This window comes from Betta splendens, chromosome 19 (genome assembly GCF_900634795.4).
Source record: "Betta splendens chromosome 19, fBetSpl5.4, whole genome shotgun sequence".
NCBI lineage: Eukaryota > Metazoa > Chordata > Actinopteri > Anabantiformes > Osphronemidae > Betta > Betta splendens.
Window position 1 is genome coordinate 1,198,669 of NC_040898.2, and position 19,732 is coordinate 1,218,400.

At 41.8% G+C, this 19,732-nt stretch overlaps 2 protein-coding genes across 3 annotated transcripts; one reads left to right on the plus strand and one right to left on the minus strand.

Moving 5' to 3' along the window:
- Nucleotides 1-14,489: 14,489 nt before the first annotated feature.
- Nucleotides 14,490-16,575, plus strand: sub1b (SUB1 regulator of transcription b). 2 transcript variants are annotated; one of them, XM_029133356.2, is made up of 5 exons: nucleotides 14,490-14,642; nucleotides 15,239-15,308; nucleotides 15,482-15,607; nucleotides 16,087-16,195; nucleotides 16,263-16,575. In XM_029133356.2, the coding sequence occupies exons 2-5, from the start codon at nucleotides 15,240-15,242 to the stop codon at nucleotides 16,340-16,342; spliced, it is 384 nt and encodes a 127-aa protein (XP_028989189.1). In that variant the 5' UTR covers nucleotides 14,490-14,642; nucleotide 15,239; the 3' UTR covers nucleotides 16,343-16,575. The 2 variants fall into 2 exon arrangements, with proteins under 2 accessions (XP_028989189.1, XP_028989190.1); XM_029133357.3 differs by lacking the exon at nucleotides 14,490-14,642 and adding an exon at nucleotides 14,658-14,818.
- A 2,378-nt stretch (nucleotides 16,576-18,953) lies between these two features.
- Nucleotides 18,954-19,700, minus strand: LOC114845400 (ubiquinol-cytochrome-c reductase complex assembly factor 3). Its single transcript, XM_029133358.3, has 2 exons — nucleotides 19,559-19,700; nucleotides 18,954-19,187 (listed from the first exon to the last, which is right to left on the minus strand). The coding sequence occupies exons 1-2, from the start codon at nucleotides 19,667-19,669 to the stop codon at nucleotides 19,074-19,076; spliced, it is 225 nt and encodes a 74-aa protein (XP_028989191.1). The 5' UTR covers nucleotides 19,670-19,700; the 3' UTR covers nucleotides 18,954-19,073.
- Between the last annotated feature and the right edge of the window lie 32 nt (nucleotides 19,701-19,732).

Genomic DNA, 19,732 nt, shown 5'->3' on the forward strand with positions numbered 1-19,732 from the left:
TGACTGTATCAAACCTTCTTCTGTGTTTACATTTATACTTTCATAACCAAAACAAAGCAATTACTTTGCATTCTTTTAGAAATATCAATATTAATATATATTGTGTATTTTGTTGTGGGCAAGCATAGTTCTTACAGGCAAAACATAGTATGTTCAACATCATTATTTTTATTTTTAAATAAAATTTAAGTGATGTAGTGGATTATTTTGCAGTAAATTCTAATAATGGTCTAAATAGGGATCAAAGTGAAATTTCAGGGGTAATTAAAGGAAAATCAAATGTACTTACAGGACGCAGACAGTAAACTGATTCATGACCCCACATATCAAACATGGATTCATTCCTGAATAACAAACACTTGTGAAACAATCGTGCACTTTTAGACGTCCTGTTTAAAAGCAGTAAAGTACAGGCAGCACAGTTGCCATTATGTAATTGTAGATTAACAGCGGTTTAATGTAGCTGAAATGTATAGTTCAGTAACGTTTTAGTAAATACAGCAAAAAGCTGTTATTTTGTACCATAACAGTAAAATACTGGCCAATATTTACCAATTAATTCATATTTACACATTTTCTAGAAGAAAAGACATGGCTGCATAGATTTTAATTTTTTCTAAGTATTATGAAATTATTAATCTTAAGTTCTAACTCTTACTCTCTCCTACATTACACACAGTAAAATTGTGACTTTGAAATTTGTATTTTGCAATAACTGAGCCTCAAAATGCTTTTCAAAATATGTTTTTATATGTTTTTACTTTTCCGCAAAGCTTTATACATAAAAAACCTCTGAACAAAGTTCTCAAAAAATCATAAATTTCAGCCATATAAATTAAACCAGTGATCTGTCTGTCTGGAGTGTAAAAACCTAAACAATATAACTGAAGTGGGTTGTCCAATCCTGCTCATCGAGGGCACTGTGCTGCTTGTTTTTCAATCATCCCGGAACTTATAGCTTTGACTGGCTGAACACAGCTAAAGCAGGAGATCAGAAGTGAGTAGAGAAGGAAGAGTTCAAAAGCAAGCAGGACAGTGACCTTTAAAGAGCAGGATTGGACACCACAGAAGTAGCAAAATAGCAATAAGCAATAAGCAAATAAGCTAAAGTCAAACATGTACAGTATGGGGTGCCAAATGTAAAAGGAGCACCTATAACTAGTTTTCTCACATTTAACTAAATGACACAACATGTTTTCTCACATTTAGTTAAATGTGCAAAAGTCTAAATGTAAATGTTAAATGTAAATGTTAAATGCTAAATGTTAATGTAAATGTTAAATGTTAAATGTTAAATGTTAAATGTTAAATGTTAAATGTTAAATGTTAAATGTAAATGTTAAATGTTAAATGTTAAATGTAAATGTTAAATGTTTGCCGAGTGTAAACTGAATATTCATGAATGGGCAAGTAGACTCCACCCCTACCCTCAAACAGCGCTGGTCTCAGATCAGAGACGCGAACTCAATCACCTCAAACAGTGCGCGCAAACCCCGCCCACATCTGATCTGGAAACTTTTGTTTTTAGCCTGGACGTAACTTCGGCTAGCTAGTATAGTTAGCCAACTAATTCTCCACCGGCGCCACAGAAATATTCTTTTTAAACCTACTTGACTCCTCATTAATGGTGTTTACGACAGAACGGCAGTTTGAAGCGGAGCCTTAGCCTGCACACCTGCCGTTACAGCCCGTTCAATCTCCCCCAACGGGAGGGAGTCGGAGCTGGCGGCCATGATGGCTTCGACTTCAGGCTTCTCTCTAGTATTTTCGTGCACCGATCCAGAGTCAGATGTGGGCGGAGCTATGCGTACTGTTTGACGTGTTTGAGTCCGCGTCACTGATCTAGGATCATAGGAGGTGGAGTCTACTTAAATATTCAGTTTTACACTCGTTTTACATTTACATTTAAAATTTACATTTAACATTTAACATTTAGATTTAACATTTAAATTTAGACCTTTGCACATTTAACTAAATGTGAAAACTAGTTATAGGTGCTCCTTTTACATTCGGCACACCATACATAGCAAAGGTTACAGACAATGTAAATTTAAACTTAGCATGAAATTTGCAGGGTGACAGTAAGAAGTCCGGTGCCAGTTTGCAATGTCACAAATTCCTCTAAAGAGAGAGAAAAGTTACTACCATTCCTCCCACAAGTGCTTTTATCTTTGAAATGCAGACATCCCTGCCTAAACCTTACATCACTTGTAAAGATCTACACTCATCATGCACAGCAGGACTTGTTTGAAAATGTGATGCACTTTACTAATTCCAACAAGCAAAAAAACTGCCAATTACCTATTAAACTGACAGATGAAGATGGGGGAAAATTCAAACTGGACCATTTTCTCTAGCATGTGGGCTCACTAGTTGGTTGTATTCCCATGATGCATTGCAAAAATACTGTAAAGTACTGTTTTCGCTCCTCAAAGTATTAATACTATAGAAAACTGGTAAAAGACATTTCAGGAAAATGATTTACAGCAATGCACTGCATTTTCAGAATTACAGAAACATACTGTTAATTACGTAAATTAACAGCAATGTCTAAGAGTGTGCAACATGAATCAACCAGGGACATGACATTTAATGCAAAGGAGTGTTTAGACTTAATGGAAATGATCATCACAGACCTTCACCTTCCATTAAACCCCTGTCACCAAAATAACTGAAGAGTTTGATTATTTGAGATGACTCAACATTAATAGTGTTTAAAACAAATCAATAAAAATCATTTGAAAATAGTCATTTTTCATGCTTCCATACAGGCCTGGCTCTTTACAGTAGACACATCATTCAGGAGATGACCCAGCCTTCAAGAGGAAAAGGCCTGAAGTCTGTATTTTCTACCAAACAAGATTGAAGAAGCTGCTCCAGAGCCGCTCCAGATGAGTCCTTAACTTAATGAATAAGTTATTGAATCTTTAATCTTTTTGAAACCAAGGAAACATTATCGCTCTGTCAGATTACTGTTGAGAGCGGCGCATTAAGTGATGACAGGGCTCCTTCATACGCCACTGGTCCAAACCTGAGGAGGCACTTCTTAGTTTTCTTTGACGTTTTTCCATTTTGATTCAATGGAAAGAGACAATAAAGAAAAAACATGAAAACAGAATTCTCACTAAAGAGGAGGTAGGTTCCGGCTGAGACGGCGGGGTCAGGTCCATTTCAAGAGTGGACGCGTTTCCTCTTTTGGACCATGTTAGCTTTGGCAGCAGATTGTGGATTCTGAGGTTGTCTTAGGTTTCAGTCTGCTTCCTGTTCCTGTGGAGGATTGGCCTTGTGATTTATTAGGAGGAAGAGGATATCATGTTCTGAGACGCTCTTTTTTCTTTTTAATGAAAGCTATGCACTGGGAGCATGAGCCAGATTAAGACCCAAAAGAATAATTATGCACCTGTCACACAATTCAAAACGTTTCTATGGGACTTTTTTCATTTTCCTTCCTGGAAATATTCTGCACAACTCTAACGTCCTCCATCCTCCTCTTCTTTTAGAAGAACAGAATTTAACCTTTAAGGCACCAGTTGTGGCAATATTTCATGGCTTAAAATAAGGTTTAAGGATGTGTGCTCAGCATCAGATAAGGATGCTGTCGAGTTCAACTGTTGGCTAATATGAATTATATCAATTAATATGAATAAAAAACAATGCACATGCATGACTAATGCCTGGGGCAGTTATTAAACATACGAAGATGATTACATGAAGCTGCATAGCAAGGAAAACAAGAACTTGTATGAACCTTTACAAAAGACTCAAATTCAGGAAACAAAGAGCATAAATGACCTATTTTATTGTTTAACTAGATGTATTTTAGTTTTGCCTGATTCCTCACAGATATCTTTGTATTTAAACTGAACAGTAACTCACATGTTCTGATGTGATGCTATGATTGTTGTCATGACAACAGGTCAGCCACATGTCTGCCTCATCATCTGCATCATACTGTATAAATAGTTCTCCTTTAGTGTGTGTATGAGCTGATGAAGTATAAAGTTTTGTACCTGAAATAGTCAAAATACATTTTATCCAGGCGGTGCGGTGGGAAGCACTGTCGCCTCACAGCAAGAAGGTTCTGGGTTCGATTCCCGGAGGCGGCCCTGGTGCCTTTCTGTGTGGAGAGAGTTTGAAACTCTTTCTGTTAATTCAAACTCCAGCTTGAAAGATCCAACAGCGTGACGGGACGGCAGAGGTGTTTGACTTCACTCAGTGAAGGAGGAAACAAAACTTAATATTAACAAAAGTTAAATGGTGTAATAATAAAGCTTAGAAAACCCAGAATGAACCACATTTTGTGTTTTCTAAAAGATTTCCCAAAGAAGCAATATTTAGCTTTGGCACGACACCTTATCATGAAACGCATGAAAAGATTCATATAAAGCTGAAAAGCTGAAAAGTGTTTGCATCAGAGTTTAAGAGTCAAGATTCAAAAAACTTTATTAATCCCAGAGGGAAATTATTTTTTTCATTTTTCATCAATCTGTTAAAGAAGGTATTAGTTCACTGGCCCTGTCCTTGGACCCCTCAGTCACTGGCTGCTGGACTTGTAGCCAGTGATGGTCCTCATGCTCCTCCACACTTCCCTGGTGTTGTTGTTCTGTGTCTGTGGTCCAGTTTCCTCCTTTTAACCACCTTGCTGAATGCTTTCTTCTGTTCATTCAGGGTGGCTTTGATGTCATGAGTGACCCATGGTTTGTTGTTAGGAAAGCAGTTTTATCAGGTACATAGGTGTCCACGCAGAAATTAATATCATTTACTGTAGCATAGTTTATTACTGGAAGTTAATTTGCTGAGGGTGGAACTGGAGCCCAGTCTCTAATCCACACATCACACTCTGACATCAGAGGAGAGGCCTTGAATGTGGAGGATGAGCCCTGCTGCCTTGGAAATGGATGAGGCCTTACCCTCAGATAACAACGGTCAGAGCTGTGTAAGTCCTCCAGATGCTTGTGATCAGGGAGTGACATGTTTAACCTTGGTGACCAGTAGTAATGTCCAGTTGTGTGATGGTTGTTTGTTTGAAGCAGAAGCTGGGACTGTTGTAACTGCTGTCAGTTCAGAGCAGGAAGGGCTGCAGGGAGCTGGCATTGTCTTCTCCTCCCCGGTTCCATTACAGCTCATTAAGTGTTCCCTTCCTGGGGCACCTGTGAAGTGGCCTTGATCGTTCTGATAAATGGACCACCTCTGTTGAGGGGGGTTATTCATTTGTACATGCAGAGCCTCTCCAACCACTGGTCTTCTCTGCTGGTCCTGGACTGAGGTGCTGCTCAGGCTCTTTGTCCTGTTTGTCTCCACTGACCTGTGGCCTCTCTTGTGCTTTGACCTTTGCTTTGGGGGTTCTGGGTGCTGTCTGCAGGCAGCTGTGTGGTGCAGGGATGTGACATGAGGAGCTGGAGCTGCTGATGGGAGTTTGACTGGGGCTCCATCAGCTGTTTCCACTGTAGCGCTAAGCTGGGTTGGACTTCACGCGAGGAAGCTGCAGCTGGAGGCGAAGGCTGGTGTTCAGCAGGAGAAGAAGCAAAGGTGCCATCCATTATCATAGAAAATGTTCACTCTGCCATGATGAGGAGCTGCTGAGCCCTTACTAACAGGGGCTAGAAGGTAAAACAGGGAAGGGTTCATCAGCACGGTTACCATACGACATCACATCTGCTCTGAGCTTATTGGGACCATCATTTTATTTTGGAAAGGAAACTGACCTGGCTGCTAAAGTCACAGTCTGAGTTGATCTGAGGAAAAACCCAGTGGCTGTGAATGTCAGACTGGCATCAAAGATGAAGCTGGGCACTCATCAAATACATTTTGGATATGTTTTTCTACACATGCTTTTATATTTGATGCTTTTAGACTTTAGTATTAATGTACAACATAAAAACCCTGAGGAGGCTTTCTGTACACAGGCTGCATGTTATTTCTCTGGCTTCTTCTCACAGTCAGGTTAACTGGAGACCGGCCCGTCGGTGCGATTCCCACAGTGAGTGTCTGTTTGTGTGTGTGGGCCTGTGATGACCTGCTGACCTGCCCACAATGGACCCTGCCTCCGGCCCAACAGCTGGATCAGCACCGTCACTAGGAGAAGAGCTGAAGCAGCAGCAGGAGTGAAGCACGTGCTCACATTATTCACTGATTGCTGACTTACCTGGATGACGTGCTGCTCCCTGCAGGTGGAGTGGGCCTTTCTCTCATTTAATGGACCCAAAGAAAAAAGACCATTATCTTTGCTCTAAGTGCTCCAGGCTTTTCCACATTCCTGCCTCTGCACAGCAGAATTCCTGCCAAGGCTCAATCATTGTCAACACCAGGTCAAAATGTCGTGAATGCATAATAATGCATAACAGTAATGAAATGAATAACTTCTATATCAAGCCATCTGTGTTTTGGACACGTTGTTCATTTGCTGGGAAAAACAAAGTGTTACACAACAGCTGGTGTGAGCTGACAGGAACAGGAGCTCAGCGTCCATCAGTATCTGTGCTGATGGACGCTTCCTGAGAGCATGAGTGTGTCCCACACTTGTTTATGGACACTCACCCCCAAGCAGTCCGCTGCCCGGCTTCATGTGAAGGGATTCTCAACCCTAAGAGTTAATGGGGAGATGAGCTGGATTGGATCCAGTTGTAGCAATCTCCTGAACATCTGCATCTGCTTCAGGCATTACCCCAGTATTATTTTTCTAACTAAACTCTCCACAGCAGCTGAAATGGCTTTTATCTTCTGCAGCCTGATATCATCTACAATAAACCAGGCCTGAGCTTGACCGAGCTCCAATGTGTCTCAACCTGCTGGCTGGTTTCATATGAGAGTTCCGTTGTGGATGGGTGGTGCCTCTGTGTGGACCACGGTCCTCCTGTCTCACCAGTTGTCTCCAGATGTTCCAGCTTCCTCCCACACGCATGCAGTCAGGTGAACTGAAGTGCAAAGTGATGCCCTGTGATGCACTGGCGAACGGCCAGGATGAACCTCGTATCTGTCCCATTACAGCAGACGCCAGCAAAGCTAAAAGCACGTTCACACTGGATAGTATTACAGAGGTTTTCTGTAAGATCTTAACCTTTACTTTGTAAAATGCATTTAAATGATTTGGAGCTATATTAATAAAACTGAAGTGAATTTATTATTTTACATTTATAGTCTTCAAAGATCATCCAGGTTTTGATTGTTAAACACAGTGCAAAGTTATTTCCCTTTGTCGCACACGTTGCATTTTCCTTTATGGCCTGTGAACAGTGTCAGCTCAGCTAGAGTTCTATCTGAACAACATGTAACATGTAACATGTACCATGCGCCATATACCATGTACCATGTAACATGTAAAAAGTACCATGTAACATGTACTGTGTAACATGTACCATGTAACATGTACTGTGTAGCATGTAACATGTACTGTGTAACATGTACTGTGTAACATGTACTGTGTAACATGTAGCATGTACTGTGTAACATGTACCATGTACCGTGTAACGTGTACTGTGTAACATGTAGCATGTACTGTGTAACATGTAGCATGTACTGTGTAACATATACCATGTAACATGTACTGTGTAATGTGTAACATGTAGCATGTACTGTGTAACATATACCATCTAACATGTACTGTGTAACATGTACTGTGTAACATGTAGCATGTACTGTGTAACATATATCATGTAACATGTAGCATGTACTGTGTAACATATACCATGTAACATGTACTGTGTAACGTGTAACATGTAGCATGTAGCATGTACTGTGTAACATGTACTGTGTAACATGTAGCATGTACCATGTACTGTGTAACATGTAGCATGTAACATGCCATCTTAAGGTCACTGACGCTTCCTTTAATGCCACTCTGAGCGCTGACCGTTCACTCGCTGAGTGCATTTGCTGTTTAGATTGTGCAGAGGAAGGTAAACCGGGCTGAGTCAGATCCAGACGAGGCGATTGAACTGATGCCTGACGTGATCACTATCGCTGTTGTACGAGCAGCCACTCAGCGATAGCCTCAACAAAGGACGCTTGCTCTGCTCGTTTCCCTATAACTCTATCAGAAAGTCAATTATGTTGATTTAGACATCAGGATCCGGTGACTTTAATGACGTCAAACACCTTTTATCAGACCAGAATTCTCACACTCCAAACTCCGAGTTCACAATTTGCAGAGGAATGCATCTGCTCTCAATGGCTTCCTTCCGTCTTCACGCTTCCTCTCTCATTAGTCCCTCACATGCCTTTTGGTCACTTTGTTTTTCTTCCACATGCTTTTTAACTTTTTATTGCTACGATACCAGATGAATCATATTCACTTACTATTGCTCTAACATCTGATACAATATATTGGCTTCACATATTTATGCAAAATTATTTGTCTTCAATTAATCATTAAAGACTGAGATATCACTGGATTGACAATGTTTCTATTACACGACGACATTTAAAAGTTCCTCACACATTTCTGTGTCGTAGATATTGATTCAGACGAGACAGATAATAATGCTGACGCCATAAGATCTGTCATCTAATCAGACGTGTAGATGTGTGGCTGCCTCGCTGATCTGTCTGTCAGAGGGCGGAAAAAGAAACAACTGAGCATGAAACACAGTGAGGTCTGAAAGTCACCAACTGGACCTTTTCACTACTATTACACTTTTTGTCTAATATATAATCCTTCTAATCAACGCTCGCGTTTGTTGAGCTGCGTCTGTCCTTCCTCCTCTATACACAACCATCCTGATGGTTCCAGTGGCTCTGTCAACAAACCCAGGGTCTGCTTTGCTTGTTGTTGCTCTTCACAGCTGGAGGAGAGGCCTTTCATTCTGCACCCTGTGGTTCCCGGACGCCTCCTCGTGTTTTAGTGGGATGCCTGCAGATCAAGTCGCTCCTGGGAGCTTAACCCCTGGCCCTCAGGAACCCAGTCATGCAGACAGACAGACACCATCACAAGTCTGACCCCCAACACAAACCTGAGTCTAACCTCGGCCCTGAAGCCACCATCAAACATGTTATGCACTAAAATGCGCGCACGCACACAACAGTGATTCAGAGTGAAAGTCTTGAAAGGTTTTTGATACTCACTTCACCCTCGCACTGCAAAGGTGGATAAACAATTAGTCAAATATTATCAGCAGAACACACACACACACACACACACACACACACACACACACACACACACACACACACACACACACACACACACACACACACACACACACACACACACTACACAACCCTGAATAAACCAGTTGGAGGAGAGAATTTGCTAAAGCTGCCTCAACACAACTGTTGCCAAGGAAATGGTGGATTACGCTGACTAGCTTAGCAGCTGCCTCTTCACTTGTTACTTTGAAAACAGGAATGTCAATTATCTGAGCTTGAAAAGGAAAAGTTTGAGGCGTCTTTGTTTGCCTCATTTCTTGTGAACTGCAGTGAGTGTGGTTATAAATCAACATGGCTTCTCATTAACAGCGGTGTCAGACATGCATTCCTACCTGCTACGTCTCTACAGGTCTGTTTACGTCTGTGCTCCATGGATGCGCTGCAGACTGCAGACATCTAAGCGTTTAATGGAAGATTCTTTGTGCGTTCGTCCTCCTCGTTCTGTCCATTCATTCCCTTTTCATCCTTCACCTGGAGGGTTGAGAGGAGACTTTCTGTTCCCATTGGTCTCATATTTAAGTCTGTGTGATGTAAAACACGCAGACCTTCAGCAAGCTGACATTCATCTCTTCACCTTTTAAACCCTGTCAGACTCTGAGCACGAGGTGCCAGCTGTTTAAATGGATGAGGTTTACAGGTTCTCACTCAAACCCAGAAGCTTTAAAACTACTTTAGTGCTTCACATGTCTGTGTCCTCATTGTGATCACATTCCTTTGTGAGTGTGCCTTCGCCTCAGTATTGGTGCCATGCTGAGCCCAAAGTCTGGTGATCACCCACATACGTATGGATGCTGCTGATAGAACATGGTTCAATAATTCAACTCCCACACTGGGAGACTCTCTGTCAGATGCTTGTAATAATGTTAAGCCTAAAGGCAAGCATGCTTTCTTCAAGTCCAGCCTTAGACCTTAGTTTTAATGAAGCCTAGTCTCTTAAAGAATATTTTCTGTGTATATTTTATCTTTTTCCCCTTTGCTTAGCATGCAGCGAGGAGGACCCACCGGGGCCAGAAATGGTTAGGAGGCCGTGAATCACAAAGGTAACTGCCCCCAGTGCCCCGGGGGGGCAGAGGTAGCTACAAACAGGACGCGGGGGCAGGGCAGGCACGTCCCAGGCAAGAACTCAAAGATCTGAGCCTGTGGAGTCCATGAGGCAAAGCCCAACGAGTCCCAGGCCCCAGAATCACTGACACGCCATAAGAGCTTCAAGAGAGATGTAGAGAGACAAGATAACGAGTGCAGGTCAGCTGGAACATCTCTAGAGACACAACTCAGACTATGGAGCTGAGGTGAGGAATGAGTGAAGCAGGTGTGCAGCCAGAATGAGCACATGACTCAGGTGTGTAGAGCAGGACCGAGAGAGACAATGCTAAAGTGAGTGTCCACTCAGTGCTGATTATGAATGAACAATACTGAAGGAGCAGGCGGAGGCTTGACTTTGTCTCATGTGTTGGAAGGTCACGCTGGTTGGAAGCGTGGACGACTGATATGTGCAACACAGCAGAGTCCAAACATCATTCCCCCTGGAGACACAACGGAATGGAATGTGTGCTGTGTACACAGAGGCTAGTGGTCCCAATAACAGGACACGCAGCATCTTCATTTTATGATCACACTTGTTTACAGTCAGCGACTGCTGCGCGTTAGACTCACAGCAGCAACAGCAGCGAAACACCTAAAGACACCGAGTTCATGGTGACGGCAGTGAACACAATAATAACATACGTGTCATCACAGTACAATCATTTCCTCCTCCTCCTCATCATCATCATCATCATCATCACACTGGTCATCCCTATAGTGTAGTTAATACAGAACACGGTGAATAAAGTCTCATAACTGTAGTAACAGTACTTGTTGTTGCACTTGTTGTACTAGTATTCTGATTTTAAAACATGAGTTGTCAAATAAATGTGGTTTTAATTCATTCAGTCAGTCGGTGGAGCCAGTTCTCCTCATTCTTACATTCTTCGTCGTGCATCTGCCTTCTGCAGCTTTCTTGAGCTGGATGCCCTGCACAGATCTGTCCAGATGTGTCCACAGCTTTTTAGGATTGGTGGGATCCGTTCTAATGCTTTTGAGCCACTGGTTACAACAGACTGAGCCAAAGTTAATGGTAATGAGTCTATCACTACAGTGTGAAGTAAGTAACAATAACATAATTAAATGTGGTTTATTGAAAATCAGATCTCTCTCATCTAAATCCTTGTTAATAAATGACTTGTGACCATCACATAGATCTGTTCTGTCTCACTGAAACCTGGCTGCAGCAGGATGAACATGTTACTTTAAATGAGTCGACTCCAATGAGTCACATCAACTATCATGTTCCTAGAAGTACAGGTAGAGGTGGAGGAGTAGCAGCAGTTTATAAATCAGATTTATTAATTACTCCTAAACCTAAACATAGTTATAACTCATTTGAGAGCCTCACTCTGAGCCTTTCTCACCCAGACTCTAAAACTCACTGTATTGTTTACCGTCCTCCTGCTCCATATTCTTAACTGAATTCTCTGAATGCTTATCTGACTAAGTTCTTAGCACAGATAAAGTCATTGTAGTGGGAGACTTTAACATTCATGTAGATGTTGACAGTAACTGTCTCAGCACTGCTTTTAACTCCTTAATAGACACTATTGGTTTTACACAGCATGTAAAGGCAGAGCTTTTAGCTACCAGGCCCCACTGTGGAACCAGGTTCAGCTCATATTCTAGAAGAAGACACCCTCTGCTTTAAGACGAGGATTAGAGCCTTCCGTTGTGGTAACGCTTCATGTTAGAAGGTTTTAGTTGTGTCAGGTCTTAAACCTTGTAAAGTGCCTTAAGATGACTTTTCTTGAATTAGTGCTATAGAAATCGAAGTGAACTGAACTGACAGCCACTGTAGTTGCGTGACACAGGATATAAAAGCTAAAGCCAAAGCAAACTCATTAATAACCAAGTAAGGAGTTGCATCTTGGGACCTGTTCAGTGCTTTTACTGACATTATTTGCTCTGTAGAAAACACAGAGAGATACGAGGTAAAGAGGCATTTACAGTGAGCGTTTCCTCCACGTGTGGCTGTGAAGCCGTAACCCTAGCTCACCTTTTCAAGAGGTTTGACAGCATAGCGTTAACAGGTCTGGGCTGCTCCCTGCTGGACAACACGGAAGTGTTCCATGTGCTGTTATATGTAACTTATGAGCCGCTGTATCGCTGGAAGCCAGAGTCTATCACAGGGGTGATTCGGATAAAGAGGTGGGCAGACAGGCAGATCGGTTATTCATCCCACTGGGAAATTCACATTTTCACACACTAAATAGAAAGTAAAACACAGACAATAAGAACAATGACAACAACAACATAAATCTGTCATTAAACAGTAACTATAAAACAATAGAATGCATAATACAGTGATAAAGTGCTGACAAGGTACAGTAGCTTCCCTGAATAAATATTGCATCATGGTGTGATGGATTTTGTGTCACATATTTCGTAATGGTTATAAAATATTTTGGGTGAATGTTAAAGCATGAGTTCTACCGTGTAATATACTGTAGCCCTGTCAATGCAGGTGATGGGTCCACATCCTTGTTCCGTGTAAAGACATATTCGAACGTTTACTGGAGCCTAAAAATGACATTCAGCATCTGAGTTTATTAATGCAATCTTCAGGTTGTTTGTTTGAGATACATTTGAAAATGTGAATGCGTCTTTAACATGACAAACATGAAAAAGGTGGTTTGCATTGCCAAAGTGCACATTGACGTCTCAGTCGTCTGTAGACACGACTGAACTGTGCTGAATCAACACTGTAACGTGTGAAGATGTCGAACCTTGTTAGAAAGAGATGCTCACGAGCAGCAAGTGCCTGGGAAATGTCAACAAGGACGCCGCTCCCTGAGGGCCACCAGAGAACAGTAAATGCTGTTCAAACAGATGCCATGGTGCTTCTCTTCACAGCAGCCATCAATGATGCAGTGACCTTTATTTAATGCAGGCCAGTCTGGTGCCTTCGCTGGCCAACCTGGGTCCAAAGGCACCAACAGCAAACATCTGATTCACGGCTGGAATGTTCCTACGAAACAGAAGCTTGTTAGGAGAACATTATCCGCATGCCTAATGTTACACATCACATATAGAGCAACATTATCAGTGTTTAAACAGCAGCAACAGCTTCACTGCTAGTGATGTGCTCCTTACTGGAAAATACTTCTCATCCCAGTGGGATGAACAAGTAGAGCACACGGTGCCAATGAGGCTGCTTTAGTGTTTATTGCGTGTAATTAGGCCATGTGGGGTTTCTTAGATTCATGCCTACTACTGGTCCAGAAATAGAACACACTCCTCAGTGGCTACAGATTTTTCTTTGTTCAACTCAAAATAATTGATATGTTGTTTCCTTCAAACTGCATCTACCTTAAAACCGATGCTCAGTAACAATAACTACAGGATATATTTGAAGTTAACTTAAAACGCACGCACCCAAAGCTTGATGCTGAAAACTATAACGAGAAGAATATTCCCGTTGACCAACATCACTGTTACATTGTAGTATTAGGGTCATGTGAGATCTGGTTACTTGCACTGACATAATAATTATATGAGATTTTCATCTCGACAAAGGCCTGAGATCCTAAGACCTTTCCTTTGACCTAATGGGACCAGTAGTTTTAGCTTGTGCATGCACTTACGCATTACAAAACCTACATCGGGTTCTGTTGAAAGGTTCCTATTGCAGGAGCTCATTGGTCTCTGGTCTCAGACAGTGAAGGCCACTCCCTGTGACTACGCCATGAGCTGGTTTATCTCTGTTTAGCATTTAGTTTACCTTCTAGTCTACCTCTAGCTTAACTAAGTTAACTTAGTTTTACTTAGTTTAACCCTTGGTGTAACCTTTAGTTTATCTTTACTTTACCTTTAGTTTATCTCTTAGGATACAGTTTAGTTTAGCTTTTGGTTTACCTTTAGTTTAAATCATAGTTTAACTCTTAGCTTAACCTTTAGTTTATGCCTTAGTTTAACTTTTACTTTACCTTTACTTTGAGTTTAACCTTTCGTTTACTTTTAGTTTCCCTGTAATTAACCTCTTTGCAGCCTCTACTCTTTCTCCGTCTTTTGAGCATCTCGAACAAGCGCTGGATTCTCTCAAAATGTAGTCCTGTTGAATAAACTATAGCTATATATCATTTAAAATAAACTATACATTTCAAATAGTAAAAAGTTAATGTGCTAATATTATGTATTACAGTGAATGGTGAATCTCTTGTTCCCTTTATAATTTAAATAATGTCGTGTTTCTATCTCCTCTCGTCATATGGCCGCTGTGTGAAACACCCACAGATCCTATTCTGGATCCACGGGATCCACTGTCCGTTCGGAGCCGTTCGGAACCGTCCACCGTCCGGGTCGCAGCGTTTTCCTCCGTGTCTTCCTGCTCGACGCGCCGCTGCTGCTTCCGCCATCGCTGCTCCTGTTTCCGCTTCCTGTCACTAAATCTGCTCGTTGCGTCGCTCCACGTAAGTTTACTGTTTACGGACCAGGCGCTGGTCGCGCGTGTAACGAGTGTTGGTTCGTGGGAACACGCAGCTTCTGCTTCGTGTCGGGTGGAACGAGGCCCGTCTCCAGACGCCGCGCCGTCCGGTGCCGTTAGCTGCGCTACGAGCCTTTAGCTTCGCGCCGAGCTAACGTCCATGTGAGCGTCGTTTCACTGCAAATACCGTCAGCTCGCCGTCCGTGAACGCGACGAACCGTGTGTGGACGCGACGCAGCCGAGCCGCGCGCGTCTTTAGTGGAAGCAGTTCAGCGTTCGCGGGTTTCACCTGATCGCGCTGAATCCCGGGCCTAAAGCTAAAACCACCTGTGTCCTCTGCTCGCAGTCAGTGGGGCTTCACGGACTCACACCAGTGAATAAACATGAAAATGAACCAGTGTTCGCTCAGTTTGCACAAACTGCGTAAATGAACTTATGGCGCATCCCTTCGACGGGTCGTGTCACTGTATTTGAGCTGCCAATCATTCCGGGCGTTATTATGGGATGCGGTTTGGCCGCTAGCACGTTGTAGCTCATGTGATGTCTCCACGCAGCTCTAATATTTGATCCCTGTTCCAGCAGAATGCCCAAATCAAAGGAAGTGTTGTCCTCCACGTCTGGAAGCGACTCAGACAGTGAAGTCGAGACCAAGGTTCGTGAGACACTGACGCCTCATCCGGACGTTTCCCCCAAACGCTTCCAACGTGTGACTTGAGCAGTGAAGCCCTGGGACACAGCGCTTTGCTCCCTCCTGCTGCTGTGCTCTTTACTGAGACGCGGCTGATGGAAAGGAGTCACATAATAATCAGTTTGTCTATTTTCCAGGCAAAGAGAAAGAAGCCAAGTGCTCCAGAGAAACCTGCCAAGAAGCCAAAGAGCGGAGAGAGTTCCAAGCCGGGCGACTCGTCCAAAGGCGGCGGCAGCAGCAGCAGCGACGACAACATGTTCCAGGTGCGTTGGGTCTGTCGTCGTCGTCACTGCCAGCGCAGTGACTGCGATCGGCCTTTTTTAAGGTTAGAGTAAAATGTTCAGTCTCTGTTAAAGGCTAAAACATCATTTCACTTCCACTCAAACTCCAAATGATCCAACCAGATATTTGTGTTTGTCAAACCTGTGAACCTTGGCTTCTGTTTATCTCCACGTGGACGCGTAAATATGACTTTCCTCGTTGGTCTGTTGTGGAACACGAGCGTCTGATGTTTATTCTGATGTCCAAACCACTTCATTATTTATATAGCACATTAAAAACAACAAGGTTGACTAAAGTACTTTACATAAATTGAAGACAGGGCAGCGAAACCCATAAAAACCACCACAATGATTCAAAGATAGTCGACCATCTACAAATAAATATAAATTAAATGAGTAAAAAACTCATTAAAACCCTTTCAGTTTAAATGGATGTCAAAGTGAGCAGATGTTTCTTACAGATCGGAAAGATGAGGTACGTCAGCGTGAGGGACTTCAAGGGTAAAGTCCTGATTGACATCAGAGAGTACTGGATGAACCAAGATGGGGAGATGAAGCCAGGGAAAAAAGGTAAGCCCTGCATGGCGCACGGGTTCAAAGCCGCTTCAGCCAAATGCACTGATCACATGTCTTGTAGGCATCTCCCTGAATCCGGAGCAGTGGAACCAACTGAAGGACCAGATTTCAGAAATCGATGACGCCATTAAGAGAATATAAGCATTTCTTTGACTGTTGTCCGTTGTGCTAATTGAAGACTGTGGTTGTTTTCTAAAAGACCCGTTTATTTTGTAGTTGTATAGATGTAGAGTCATCTGAATAGTCCTGTTTTCTGTGTTGACCTTGTTTTTGAGCAGCTGTAGTTCAGGCGTGGGTGGATGAGTAGGTGGCTGGTGATGTGGGGAGTAGTGATGTTTTTTGTATTGAATAATAAAAACAAAGCACTAACTTCATTTTGTTGTTCTCTTAATGGTAAATTAAAGGAATTTCATAACAGTCCTGATGAGACATGTTCAAGCATTTCATTATTTCTACAGAATTTTGAGAAAATTGCAATTTATAATTAGTGGGAGAGCTGAACAGCTCTCACACTATTGAGATCTTCGCTCTTTATTATTATTATTTCGCCCCGTTTTTCGGCCGCTATCTACTTCTCAACGCTTTATCGTAGAATCATCGTTCAACGTTCTAAACGTGCGTCATCGTTAGACGATGCAGGTTATTACTTTTCACGTTTTCAGCTTTTCAACTTTTAACGTTATTCAACGTTTTCCGTCGTTTTTTTATAATGCTCGTCTATGGGAATCATCGTTCAACTTTCTGTCAACTTCCCTCTTTTTATCAGCGTCTACCATCGTCATACTTTGGCGTAGAAACGTCATTTCAACGTCAAAAGCGTCTATCATCTTTCAACGTTCTCCGTGTAAATCAGCGTCCTCGTATCTTTTATAGTTTTTCGACTTGTGAGCGTTTAAATATCGTGTGGTTTTTGTTAAATTTTCAGCTTTTCCATTAGTGTGTATTGCGTCTGCTAGAGTGCGTGATGTCACAGCTACAGTGAGAAGGTGCGCTTTTTTAAGACAGAACTTCTGTCTCTAACTTGTCACTACAGCCACAATTTTTACTCTATCAACGTAATTACTTCACTAAATCGTAGTCATACTTGTCTTCTTTCTAATGATGTGTCTGGATATACCCTCAGACCTATACTTTAGTCGCTATCAACCTCAAAGCACAGAGACATCCTGAAATTCTCCCATAGACTCTAATGATAATTTTTGGCAGACGTCTGAGGAGAAAAACAGAGGAGACATATTTTGAAATTGCCACTGTGGCTACAAGCTTTTGTCCTTAAACATAAAATTCACACCATTTGCTCATTGAAGCCTTGGGACTCGTAAAATGAAATAATTTTTGTGATAACTATCATGGTTTAGCTGAAACAAGCCTGTTTATACAGGGTGAAACTCTGCTTTTACAGAGCAGAGTGAGCCTGATTTTCCCCGCCTTTCGTCTCCATGGCGACGGCGCAGCTGCAGATTTCACTGACAGGTCAAACTCCTGATGCTCAGTGTAGACAGCAGTTCCATGCTTATTACTGATTACTCAACTACACTATTGGATTGTGTAGTAATTAAGCACACACTTCCTCTAAATCCTTTCAAAATAAAAGCACCAAGCCAAATAATTAGCTTTAATAGCAATATTTCTGCTTTTAGATGGGTAATTATGACTGTTTAAATATAGATTAACAGTTTAGTAATGACCCACACATGCTTCCTCTACATCCTTTCAAAATAAAAGCACCAATGCCAATTATTAGCTTTAACTGCACTGTTTTTGCCTTTGAATGGGTAATTATGATTATTTAAAGACTAGTTGACAGTTACGCTATTACCCCCACACATTTCCTCTAAATCCTTTCAAAATAAAAGCACCAATTACAATTTTTTACCTTTAATGGCAAGATTGATTAGAAAGTTTGTGGTTCTGAATACTAACCAATCGTTAATGAGATTACTTTAGAGTTCAGTAAATAGCCACTCAAACTTATTAGGGTGCTTTTATTCTGAAAGGGCTAAATCTAAATCTTTTGCTTTAATAGGGCTATTGTTGCTATTGAATGATAAATTATGACTATCTAATGACTATTTTATAATTTAGTAATCACTCACACACAACCTCTAAATCCTTTCAAAATAAAAGCACCAATGTAATTTATTATCTTAAATGGCAAGATTTTTGTTTCTGACTGGTAAATTTTTAATAGTTATTTAACTATTACATAGTTAGGTAATTATTTACAAATACTTTCTTCAAATCAAAAAGCTAGTCAGCTTATTTATGATTGTCAACAATGCAACTTGGTCAACTTTTTAATCTTTGACATCTTTTCAGCTTGGTAAAATTAGGAATTTTTAAATCGCCATCTTTTGTCATCGTTTTATTCTTTGTCAACGTTTTCTCGTTTTCATCTTTTTGTCGTAGTCAACTTTTGGACGCAGTCAACTTTTTGACGTCAGCGGCTTAATCAGCGTTTGTCATCGTTGCGGCAGCAGATCAGCTCTCCCACGTAATTTCTCGAGAAATTACTTTTTCTAGTTACAGTATCTCTCTCAAACTAAACAGAATTTTAGTATTTAATTTTTTTAACCTGACTAAAAGTGTCAGAGTTGCAGGAATCCTTAATACCTCCTGTCATGCCGTCATCACATAACTCGATGAATAGAAACTGGCCTTTCATGCGATACTTCCCAACTAAAGTGTTTCTGCTTCAATACAGAATACGTGAGTCTTTCTTCACTAGGTTGGTTTGAAATAAGGATACTGATGAAAATGATCAGAGTATATTTCATGGTGAATCCCTTTCACAACAATCTCACTGTAAAATAAACTGACGTCCATCTTTGTTGGAGCAGGCACCTGCAGCAGACCCAGAGCTGTGGTCCCTTTACTTGAAGGGGCCTTTCAGGTCTCTTGCCAGGTTGTCTTTGCTTTCTGCAGCATCCTTAAGCATCTGCACCATCAGAGCCTCCGTCTTCACTGTGTGTGATCCAGGTAAAGTCTGATGGGCAACAAGACGCACAACATAGAATCAGTGACTACATCACTGCAAAAGAGGCACACGTTAAAGACATGCAGCCAAAGCTCCAGTCTCTGTGTGGAGGTCACTGCTATTTTTGAGCTCCAGATATTACAAAACTTAAGAAACTTATAATGAAATACAAGTTACAATGGCTTCAACCAAGAGCAGTATTTTGGGAAGAGACAGAATATTCAATATCCAGTAGTGACTCAGTGCTTCTTTGGGTGTACGTGTGTTCAAAAGGCGCAAACTGCGCCTTCGTGTTTACTGTGTAACACGTCAACTGGAAGCAGATGATTAAAAGAATTAAATTATGTTTCATAACAGAAATATAAAACCTGAGCCGTCACCTTGAGATCCTTCCTCCTGTGTTCTGCTGGAACCATGGCGAACCACAGCCCGAAGCCGAGCCCCAGCACCGCTATAGCAGCGGAGCCGAGGGCGGACCGGAGGCCGCTCATACCGGACAGCGTCTACCACAGACCCAAAACGACACCTGCACGGAACCAGGCCACCTCAATCCT